This window comes from Scylla paramamosain, chromosome 28 (assembly GCF_035594125.1).
Source record: "Scylla paramamosain isolate STU-SP2022 chromosome 28, ASM3559412v1, whole genome shotgun sequence".
In the NCBI taxonomy this organism is placed as follows: Eukaryota; Metazoa; Arthropoda; class Malacostraca; order Decapoda; family Portunidae; genus Scylla; species Scylla paramamosain.
Window position 1 is genome coordinate 6,388,342 of NC_087178.1, and position 11,873 is coordinate 6,400,214.

An 11,873-nucleotide genomic window follows, 5' to 3' on the forward strand; every position below is an offset into this window, starting at 1 on the left:
AGTATAGTGTATTTGTAAATTTGGAGAAAATAGGCAGTTATCTTCACCGAGGTGGCGCGCGGCAAGACCGAGACCACTCAGACCCAGTCACTTCACTTCAAAACAAGAGGCGGCTGGGGGAAAATAACACGAATTTCGCTCTTCTATCTACATTTCCTGGTAAGTCCTTTATTTCTTACCCCTCCTCATCTCCTCGACCTCAGTCAGATGCATAAACACGACCTGGTATCAGTTTATAATGGAGAACGTGTGAATTTATGACCTGAATTATGTTTGTGAATGACCCAAGTTGTTTGATCAATTCCACCTTTTTCTCATCAAGTCCTTCACCTGGCCATTGCTGTACTCACCTGTCTGTGCTATTAATGCAGTGTGTTGGTGAAAATGTTAAGTAAGGTGATTATGTGGTTGGTGTGGTTTGGGGATCGTGGTAATTAATGATAAAAGCATTGATGGTTAGGTAGTTGGGTCGTCTGTTAGTGGTAGTCCCTGGTTGTGTGGTTATGTTTTGTGGGTGAACATACGAGTTTGCCTGGGTTAAGGGTTGGCTTGTAAAGTATATCAGATTCTAGTTAATTATTGATGGTTCGGTGGTTCTGTAATTGGTCGTCTCAGCCTTGTGATTATGTGAATGCTAATGAATGGTTCTTGTAAAGCTTTTAATGTATAGTGATTGTAATTGTATCCATTAAGCAGAAAAGTACGTGTGTGTGTGTGTGTGTGTGTGTGTGTGTGTGTGATTGCCAAGGTAAGCTTAATTATATTGCAGAATACATCCTAGTTACTGAAATTATAGGTAACTAGTGATGGTTAGGTAGTTGAGGTGGTTTGCTAATGGCCACTCTTGCTTTGTGTGACAGTGCTGAAGGTGATATGAGATTACCTGGGTGAGGTAATGATATTGTAGAGTACATCAAAATATACATGAATCCTTTTAACTATTGCTGGTTAAGGTAGTTTGGTAATGGTCATTCGTCCTTTGTGATTATTGAGTCCAGGTGTGAGAGATTTATTATTTTTCTTATGTAGGAGAGCCACTGGCAACAAAACCAATAAAAAAAAAGGTCCACTGAGGTGCTTGGGTAAGGTTATTAAGGTGCTGTAAGGAAAGAGAGTATGTTGTCCAAGGGTTAGAGCAGCACCGTCCCTTTCACATGTCCTAACATCCTCCAGCCAGGACTTGAAGCTAAGAGGAATTGTAGAGTCATGTACAATCTCTCTGGCACTCTAATGAATGTGTGACTTTTTATGAGCAGGAAGAGGACGCCAGGATGGGGGAGAAGCTCCTGGCTACCACTGGGGACACCATCAAGCTTTGGAATGCCTCCACCTATGCATTCTGTGAAGAAATTCCATCTGAGAGTGGTAAGTATGAACACTGAGGTTTCTGGGGGGAGATTTCAAGTGCCATATTTTCTTGAGTGTAGGTCAACGACTTATATGAAGCACAGCAACCTCTTAACATCTACCTAATGAAAAAATATATTAATCTTGGAGTGTTGTGCTGGTAATAGAATGGCAGTTGTTATAGTATTACATCACCACATTTTATAGGAATAAAAGCAGAGAGAGAGAGGAGCTTAGGAAAGAGAAGTGTGGGGGAGGGGCAAGGGGAGAGAGAGGGGGGCAGGAAAGGAGTAAGAGAGACCTACTCCTCCTTCCTTCATTCAGATGATTAAGGTGTGAAATCATTGCCCTTGCATGGAGGCACCACACACACACACATGCACATTGTTTGTACAATATGTATTTATCATTTAACTAAACCCTCTGTATTTATCATTGTCTACACTCCTGCCTCTGCTTCTTCAGGCCATGTGAGCAGACTGGCATGGAATCAGGATGGGCAGTGTCTGGCAAGCCTCAGTGACTCAGGGAAAGAAATACACTTGTCAGCCATCTGTGGGAAGTCTGAGGCAAACATTGGTGTTGTGCGAGGAATTGTGAGTTGCCTTGTACTTTTTGGGGATGGTCATGCTTATCTTGTGGTGTCTCCTGTGTTTGTATGGGGTGCCTGTTCCTCTCTAGTCTTCTGTCTCCTCTCCATTTTCTCTCTCTCTCTCTCTCTCTCTCTCTCTCTCTCTCTCTCTCTCTCTCTCTCTCTCTCTCTCTCTCTCTCTCTCTCTCTCTCTCTCTCTCTCTCTCTCAAATCATCAATGCAGTCCTAACTTGTTTCATTACTGGTGATCCTCAAGGCTTTCCCTGTGTATTGTTGTACTGCCAGAATAGTAGATGATGTGCAAGGGGAAAAAAATTACTAATGTGGAAAATGTGAGGATCCAAGGATATAATAATGCTATTCTGATGCTCAACATTTGTTTAAGAGTTTCAAGTTATTTTATTTTCATTTTAGACCTTTCAGTATTTTATTTTCATTCTAGTTTTTATATTAAGTTTTGTTTCCACTCATTTGTTTTCATTCTAATTTTTACCACCATTACCTTTACTTCTAGTGTCAATATAGACCTTCACTCAACATTCCCAAGAACCATGCATCCACAGATTTACCCAAGCCACTTCCCACATGAAAGACTCAGACAGCTTGCATTTTACAGGAATCTCCAACATGTCTGGACTTTGCGTCACGCTGCCCACACTACTTGGGTGTGGGGAGTGCCTCAGGGCTGGTGACCATCTGGAACGTCAAGTCTCAGACCAAGAAGAAGGTTTTTGCAGTAAGTGTGGTGCAGGGCGTGTGGAGTAGCCTTTGTATTGTCACAGGAAAACGAAGGGGTAAACAGGGCTCTGTAATCGTTCCTTTGTTTATTTAGTGTCTGGAAAGAAGCGGTAATGAGGTCCTGTAACCATTGCATCATTTATTCTTTAGTGTCAGGGAAACCGAAGGGGTAAACAAGGCCCTTAGAATCAAACAGTATCAAGTGCCATCTTCTACAAAATTGCCTGTGTTTGCACTGGTGGGTAGAACAACATTTCCTCTATCTGGAGGCTTCAAAGATGGTACAAATTAGGACTTGCAAACTGACTGAAAATGCAAAGATGTAAAATGCAGCACACAGGCAAGAGACCATTTTATTCTTCTTTTTATATAAATGATCAGTATTTTCTTCTTTTAAAGAGTGAAAGTTAAGATGTGTTCAATATATACAGTCATAATACTTACATACACAACCTTTTTACTTATTGTAGTTAAAGGCTTAATCTCTTAATTTTCTCTCTGGTTAGTGATCTTGCATATGGGAGGAAATAAGTGACAGTGGTAAGTGACAGTGTTAAGTCATGTTTCTGTTGCAGCACCTTGGCACTTGCTTGCTTTCAGGACACCTTATTTTCTGCAGCATAGATGTACTGATTGGATGGCTAGACATTTACTTTGGCTTGTGTTTAATATCAAGTGCTTTGAAATTTAGTTCATATTTGTTCTAGAGATAATTTTTAATGTGAAGTGTTTAGATACTTTTTGTTCTGGACCCAATATTTAATGTAGTGTTTGTATATTTTGTTGATGCGTTTGTTTTGGTGCTGTTTGAATGAAAGCATTGAGATGTCTTGTATTTCTTTTAGTGCTGATATCCAGTGTAAAGTGTTGAAATATTTTGCAGTCATGTTCATTGTGGTGGTGATATTTAATGTAATGTTCAATTATATTATTGGCACTTGTTCTAGTTGTGCTCCAAGCCAGTCAGATATCATGTTGCTGCTCTCCCACAGCCCACTGACCGAGCCATCAGCAGGATTGCCTTCAGCCTCAGCGACTCTCACATTGCAGCAGCCACCAAGAAGGGAACACTCTATTTGCTCTCTGTCCTGAACAAACTGACTGCTGGCCCTTATGAGGTCTTCAACAATCAGGTCTGTTCATGTCTTGCAGTTAAGAAAGTGTTATAGGTAATTATTTTTTAGATTTGATTCTATATGTGATCACATCTTTTGTAGTATAGTTTCTTTTCACAAAGTTGGTTGCTTTTTAAGGGCTGTTATTATCCAGTGTGCTGATTAAGTGGGTGAGTGTACTGTGCTGTTCAAGCACAAGATATTTGCTCAGTGATGTAGTGATCTTTTCCCAACAGGTGGTGACAGGTCTGACCTACAGCAGAGTGAAGAAGTCCTTGCTTGGGTGCTGCTCAGAGGGAGGAGCCGTGGCCCTGTATGACACACACGCTAACAAGGTGTTGCATTCCTTCCCTGATGCCCACTCCTTCGCAGTCAATGGCATCTCCTTCTCCCCCGTCAATGAGTTCCTTATGGTCTCGGTTGGCTACGATAAGAAGCTCTGCTGCTTCAACGTACAAAGCAGGCAGTGGGTTGACTTCCCTTGTGCTATGGTAGTCTTGCTCCTTTTTTTTTTTACCTCGTGTCACTGTGCTCTCTTGTCCTTTTATTATCTTGGTATTCCATGGTCAGGTTTCTTGCCATGACATGTATTCTGTTTTGAAGGGCAGGCTCAATATTTAGAGGTGTCCGTTTTGTAACTGCTTATGTTATATGAAATTAAGTCAGTCCTTTTAGTTAGTCATTAAATCATTAAAGGTGATGGAAAAGTTATGATAGTGACAGTATTATGTCTTTAAGTCCTTCCCAAAAGGTCTGTCGTGACACACTGCAGTCCCTCAAGATAGTCTTGGTACTTGTGGACAATATCACAGCCTCCCTCTCTTCCTAAGTCTGTTGTGAGGTATTGCAGTCCTAAGACGAAAGTCTCACATCAGAGGTGTTGAAGCCTCCCTCCCTCCCCAGGCCTGTCATGACACACCGCAGCTCAGCGCCACTCACCAGCATTGCCTTCCTGAGCATGGGGCAGCTGGTGGCGCTGGGCACGATGACAGGACAGGTGTTCATCCACGACATGCGCACCATCAACACTCCGCTCGCCACCCTCAAGGCACACAAGTCAGCTGTGACCAATGTACTCCTTCAGCCGTCCCCAAAGTCTAAGGTAACTTCTCAGCATCTTTATAATGTGGCTAAACAAACTTACTCTTCTACAGACTGCATTCCCTTATTTTTTTTTAATAAACTTATGAACCCTTTAAGTCTAATGATAATGAAAAAAAGCATTAACAAATTAAAACTTGTACAGGTCAGTGGAAGACATGATTGTTTTTATTTGAATTTACAAAGCAAGTATATCTTTAGAAATTGGACATAATATTTTAGAATTAACAAGCTCCCAATGTTCAGAGTGTTAGCAGCAGCAAGACCGGGCAGAGGAGCGGCGCAGCGTGCTCCCTGGCTGTCACCTCTCAGCGGCCTGTGAAGTAAGTCTCCCATTGTCTTTAAAACAATTAGAGATTAAATTAATTAAATTACATGTTTGACGTGCATAGCAGTCTGTATGGTATATTTAATGTTTGTAATTATGGGTTGTAAGGGAGAATTTAGGAATTTCTGATTTATAAATTACTTGTTATAGTTTAATGATATGCCATCCCCACTTGTTTGTAAGACACCTTGTATAAAGAATTGTATTTAAAGAACAATGAAAAATTTATAAAAATGTATTTAAATAACAAAAGCACAAATGCTCCACGTGGAATCTTCATTAAAAATTATATTCCTGACACTAAACACTAAAATGATTAGTATATATATATATATATATATATATATATATATATATATATATATATATATATATATATATATATATATATATATATATATATATATATATATATATATATATATATCTCAAGTTATGTATTCATGTTTTGGGCTCATGGTCACCTTTTGTATGCAGGTCTTGTTCTGACAACCCCACTGCAATGAGTCCTGAGCTGGAAGCCAAGCCACAGCCTGTGCCTGAAACTACTGACTTTGATCTAAGTGTGTTTTCACCAGTCAGGGACACAAATCTGCCCAGCCAGATACAGGTAGGTACTTTAATGCTATTTTCTTTCACACACCTTTTTACCATGACTGGTCCACAAGACATGAGTGGTGCTTTGGGCCACCCTTGTGGGATTGCTGGCCTGGTTGATAGATGTACAGTTAAAATTGGTAGAATTCCAAAGTTTCAACAGAAGAGCTATAACAAGTGAGTGTTGAGATGTATTAAATGTATTAAGTGACACTGTGACTACCTTCCTAATAAACATAATACAATTCTTCAGTGGCTCCTGTATTCACTTAAACATCTGTTGTGATTTTAATTGGTAGGAATATGTTGCAGCTTATATCAGTAATAAGAGCTTCATTTGTGCTCAAAATACTTTCTCTTTTCCACAGGTTTCTGAGGGAGATGGTCTTAACATCCCTGACTTCAAGATTGACGTCCCAGTGGAAAGTGCCTTCCTCCAAAGTCTGCTTTCTCCCGTCCGCACCACAGACCTGCAGAACAACCATCACACAACATTGGCACATCACATGGACATCAATGAAGGTTTTTACTGCCACATCTTTAAACTCTAACAATGATGCAATGTATTATTACCATTATCGTGTGCATACACTGCTAAATTACATGGTTTACTTCCAGATAACCTACTATCCCCAGTTAGAGATACCACCACCATTGCAAGGAATGACATTAACTTAGAATCACCAGGGACCCAGATGAAGTCTCCCTCTGCCATGGAGGTGAGCCTCTCTTCTCCAACAGACATCACAGACAAGGAGAACATTGAACCCTCAGTTGCTGCAGCCAAGGTTCAGAGCCCAGCAACACAGCAAACAGCCTGTGACCCACCACTACCAGCAACCCATAGTCCTGCAACACTTGAAGACAGAAGCAAGGGAATAAACTCCTCCATTTGGACCTCTCCAGCCCCACCAGTGAGCATCCCCTTCACAACCCCCTCCAGGATAAGTCCACCCAAGAAGAGACAACTGCTGAGGCCTGTGCGAGCTTCAGATCTTGCCCCAGACACTCCAACACAACTCCAGACTGCTGTTGATGAACCTGCTGCTGCCTCTGTTACTTCAGGTGATAGCTTTGTATTGCAAGTCAAGTTGGTGGTGTAATGTACTGAGGGAGTGGTAAGTTTGGGTGGAGGAATGAGGAAATGGATGATGGTTCTTATAAACGTACTGTCAGGAGGTGAGGGAAAGGCAAAGTAGTAACATGATTTATTAATTTTTTGTTCATGTTCTTTTTCATTTCTCACCTTTGACCGCATGGGCACGTCCCTGACAGTACGTGTTGCAAACCACAGTCACATGCACCAATCTTCCACCCAGAGTAACTAACCATCTCTCTAGGTCAGCCTTCAGTGCCACTAAATACAACACTGCCTCTTATTTCAGACATCCCTGCTGTCAGCCATGGAGTCCCACAGCTGCAAATGGACTTGATTCGCAGCTGTATGGTGGACGTCTTGGAGGAGTTCCAGGATGACATGAACAGCAGATTGATGCACCTGCAATATATCATCACCAAAAAGTTTATTCAGCAACAGGTAATTGAGTAGATAGACCAAAAAAGCATATGTGTGTAGCCTGGTCACTTTTTAGGTCCATGGCTCAGTCAGCCTGTCTCCTTCCCATTTAGTGCCTCTCCATGCTATAGTCAGTACCATTTGACATGATCACAATGAGTTGTGTGTTGCAAAACTGCATGTCTCATTTTTCAGCAGTATCCATCACGGGAAAAATCACTATTATTGTATGGCAATGGTCAGTTTTTATTACGCTTGCTTGGAGAAATGTGTACTTTAAGTGGTGTGGCCCTTACCCTTCTGCAGCTGTGTGAACCATGCACTCATATTTCCATGTGCAGATTTCCCTGATGTTTGAAACATACACAAATGAGGCATTTTTTTTTTGAAGCATGCAATCAATCACTCATTAGTATCAGCTTCACTATCATCACTACCTCAGAAATTTGCACGTGGAAAATGTGTGCATAACTCAGCTGCAGAAGGGTAGTAAGATAAAGTACACTTTTCTCCAAGCAAACTGACCACTACTGTCATTCAAAGCAACAGGTAAGAACTAGTGTTGCCAGTTATTTTTCCCACACAGCGGCAAAACAACAGACTTGCAGTTTTGTGACACACGTCACACTGTGATCATGTCAAGTACCGCCAACTGTACAAGTAATACTTCTTTCTGCTCATCTCCATTAATTTGTACACTACTTACTTGATTTCTTGATCATTGGATAGAAGAAGGTTATATTGTATTAATTGGATGCTGTGAAGTTTAGATTTTTTTTGCTTGACACCACAAATAAAAATGTGATATGAGAGATAGAGGTTAAGGTAGAGGAAGATAAGTAGGCAACTTTTCACAGCAGGCTTTTAACACAAGACAGCAGCAGCTCAGCATTGTGAGGATACAACATAGCACACATCCTGTTGTCTTAAAATGCTCAGGGGAACTTAATAATTATTATATACCATTTTTGTTTTTATTTGTGGCTTAGTTAAATTTTCATTGGTCTACGACTGATTTCTATGCTCAGTGATCAAGAAACTAAATAAATATTGCACAAATCAAGATGGTGAGGAGAGGAACAAAAATTCTTGGATGTGGAGACAGTTGTGTCTGGAACATGATAATGACAACACTCACTTTGGTTTTGTAGGAATTGATGGAGAAGTTGCACCGCCAGTACTCCCTCAATGAAGAGATCATGAAGGAGAATGAGAGTTTGCGGCAGCAGCTGGCACGCCTGCAAGCAAAGTACTGATGGAGCTATGGATATGTGTGTGTGTGTGTACATTAGTGAATGACTGGAAGGAATTTTTTGTATATTTTAAATAAAACTAGGACGTCCTAAAGTTTTAAAAATTTCTAGCCTCAAATAGGGCTTTGATTTTTGACTCAGTAGGGCTTATATGTGAATTTTACTTACAAATTAATATATATATATATATATATATATATATATATATATATATATATATATATATATATATATATATATATATATATATATATATATATATATATATAAACTCTAGAAAAATATATATAATAACACTACAAAATAAAATGTATACCAATTTACCCCAATTTACCAATTTTGAGTTTCTTTATCAACCAATTTTGAGTTTATCAAAGAAAAATCAAATCAAATGAAAAAAAATTGGAGAAGCCTACACGCAGCAGTCTGTACAGCAACAGCTCCAACAATTTTGTTACCTTTCCCTTCTCTGACGGCACCTCGACCATCTCTAAAAACCATGAAACCTTTTAGCAAAATTCTACTTCGGGGTTTGTTCCTCCACCTCCTACGGTTTCATGCCTCCTGCATAATGAAGTTCTGCATGCCCTCTCTGGTCAATCTCTCTCAACTCAAAGGAGACAGACTGATTACACTTATAAAAACAGTCCACTCAAAGAGCCAGTCTATAAACCTGGTCGGTACCCCTCACTGATCCCTATCAATAAATAACTTCTTAAGGCTCTATGGTGACAGCACTAACCACCTGATCAGTGAGTCTCCTTCACACAGCAGCTGATACTGGTGTGACAACAGCGTTTTAAGGACAAGGAAAAGTAATTGTATGGGAGAAAAACAATGTACCGCTACAACATTAATCATACAAGGCGTGTTTGAGAGGCTCAGGAGAGAGAGGGAGAGAGAAAAGTCAGGCGCATTAACTCGTGAAAGACTTCCCGCCCCTCAGTTCTTCCTGCCACTCCTGACCAAACTGAGATCACTGAATCATTACCTAGTACATTGACTTTTCTTCACGAAGCAATGAAAAATTAGTTTGTATATACGTAACCATCGGAACTGATCGATTATCTAACTACCACAATTTACTCTATCTGAACCACTTCGCTGCAATGCATCGGTGCTTTTCTACAATATGAGAACGAAAAATTACTTTGTATATACATTACCATCACAATTAAACTATTATCCAGCCTTTACCAATGCAATTTATCTATTATCCAGTCTAAACATATCACAATTAACTCTCCAACAAGCAATTCCCTACTCTGGATTCAGTTACGTACGCTCAACCTGACTGGCCCTAACACATTCCAGGACATAATTGGTACGATAATGACCTATACACGTACAATAATTGGTACGATAATGACCTATACGCGTAAAATAATTGGTACGATAATGACCTATAAGCATATAATAATTGGTACGATAATAATCTATACGCGTACAATAATTGGTACGATAATGACCTATATGCGTACAATAATTGGTACGATAATGACCCATACGCGTACAATAAGAATACAAAAGTTACTGGAGGAAACCGTTTCGTCTGCCTGAGAGAGAGAGAGAGAGAGAGAGAGAGAGAGAGAGAGAGAGAGAGAGAGAGAGAGAGAGAGAGAGAGAGAGGGAGGGAGAGGGGGGGGAGGTAAAATTATTATATAAACCCGCTACACTCAGCCATCCATCCACCCATTCAGCAAGTCCACCCTCTACCAACACTTCCAACTTACCCAAACTGAATCCAGCCATCCATCCAGCCCACCCTCCACCTCCACATTACAAACAAACAAGCTACAATATACCCAGCCATCCATTCACCCACTCCCCCAGTCCACTCTCCACCTCCACCAACACCCATACTACATCCAGCCATCCATCCACTCGTAACACTCCACCCTTCCCTCCACCCTTACCAATTCCACTTTGCTGTCTGTCGTTGTAAAGTCGGTTTGAATTACTGACGCATGGAGAAGGAAAGAAAATGGGCAGAAATTGGTTTTCAGTATGGTAGATAAATGAACTGGACTCAATAATTACGTTGTTAAAAGATGGACAAATTAATGGGCGGGGAGGATAGATGGAAACAGGTAGTAATTAGGCTGTTAGACGTTAGGAAGCTTCAATATATATAAAATAAATCAATAAAAATAAATAAATAAAATAGGAAGCTTTAACAAAAAAAAAAAAAAAAAGATGAATGTGCATGACTGGTGGAAACAAGCAAGGATCTTGTAGCCTATCCAGGGACTGCCACTTGTAGGCTTTATCAAATCTTACAGCTTCCTTTATCATCATTTCCCTCCCCCTTAACTAGTCTAAGAACATATCACCTTGCAATGTATAATGAAATACATACATTTATACAAACTTTTTTTTTTTTTTCCCACCTGCACCTCCTGTCACCGCGAAGACACCAGGAAACACGTTCACAAGCCCTCCCAGCTGAATTCGTGGTCGCTGGCAAGTTAATCAGGCCATTATTAAAAAAACACTTTGCTCTTTCACCACGACTATTTTCAAAGGCCACAGAGATTAGCCGAGTTCTCAAGAGTGTTTCTCTTGATAATAATGTAGAAATAGTGTTAATCTGTCACTAGAACCATGAAAACACTCTTAAAACCCGTGTCACCTCAACTACGGCCTTTTGAAAACAGAGGAGGTGCAGCACAGAAGTGTTCCAGAATGTGGCCCCAAGACGCGAGGTTCTCCAGCGGCGCGTGGGAGTGACGAGGACGCCGGCGAGTTGGTGACTGACGTGGCGCAAGGAGGCGGATTGGAACTTGGAACTTAGAACGCTTCGAACTGAAATATGAATCTTGTGAAGCAGTTTCGTGGCTGATTTGAATAGTTTGGTGTTTTAGAGAGAGAGAGAGAGAGAGAGAGAGAGAGAGAGAGAGAGAGAGGGGAACACAAATTGACACAACAAATCACGGTAACTTTTCTACACCTACACTCTCTTTACTCTCCCTCCTCCTCCCCTCTCTCTCTCTCTCTCTCTCTCTCTCTCTCTCTCTCTCTCTCTCTCTCTCTGTGTGTCTTCCATAACCTCTACATCACCACCCCCACCTATCCCCACCACCTCTCCTCCTTCCTCTCCCTCTCCCTCACCTCTCCCTCTCACCCTTCCTCTCACCCCCATATAATATAGTCTATGATAAAGAAAAAAATTCACACTAAGGAAGAACGAGATACTGCTGGTAGGAGAGCGAGGAGGAGGAGGAGGAGGTGGAAGAAGAGGAGGAGGAGGGGGAGAAATGCTTGCTTAACCCCTTGATTCCTTCCC

General features: G+C 40.8%; 1 protein-coding gene and 1 long non-coding RNA gene across 4 annotated transcripts; one reads left to right on the plus strand and one right to left on the minus strand.

The window, feature by feature from the left end:
* The first annotated feature begins 8 nt into the window (after positions 1-8).
* LOC135114810 (protein NEDD1-like) lies at positions 9-8,681 on the plus strand. Its single transcript, XM_064030910.1, has 13 exons — positions 9-159; positions 1,257-1,365; positions 1,813-1,943; positions 2,556-2,675; positions 3,670-3,810; positions 4,029-4,258; positions 4,696-4,894; positions 5,140-5,216; positions 5,699-5,831; positions 6,187-6,340; positions 6,437-6,883; positions 7,204-7,355; positions 8,486-8,681. The coding sequence occupies exons 2-13, from the start codon at positions 1,272-1,274 to the stop codon at positions 8,588-8,590; spliced, it is 1,983 nt and encodes a 660-aa protein (XP_063886980.1). The 5' UTR covers positions 9-159; positions 1,257-1,271; the 3' UTR covers positions 8,591-8,681.
* LOC135114813 (uncharacterized) lies at positions 5,038-11,357 on the minus strand. 3 transcript variants are annotated; one of them, XR_010275681.1, is made up of 5 exons: positions 10,978-11,357; positions 8,473-8,572; positions 7,148-7,316; positions 5,686-6,288; positions 5,038-5,209 (listed from the first exon to the last, which is right to left on the minus strand). It is a non-coding gene; the product is annotated as an uncharacterized LOC135114813 (long non-coding RNA). The 3 variants fall into 3 exon arrangements; XR_010275680.1 differs by having other exon boundaries at positions 5,038-5,232; XR_010275682.1 differs by lacking the exon at positions 5,686-6,288.
* Positions 11,358-11,873: the final 516 nt, after the last annotated feature.

Excerpts from the sequence above, each read along its gene's own strand:
- LOC135114810 (XM_064030910.1), top strand. The coding sequence starts at position 1,272 with ATGGGGGAGAAGCTCCTGGCTACCACTGGGGACACCATCAAGCTTTGG. Across the intron at positions 5,217-5,698 it reads ACCTCTCAGCGGCCTGTGAA|GTCTTGTTCTGACAACCCCA; the intron begins GTAAGTCTCCCA and ends TTTTGTATGCAG. Across the intron at positions 7,356-8,485 it reads AAAAGTTTATTCAGCAACAG|GAATTGATGGAGAAGTTGCA; the intron begins GTAATTGAGTAG and ends TTGGTTTTGTAG.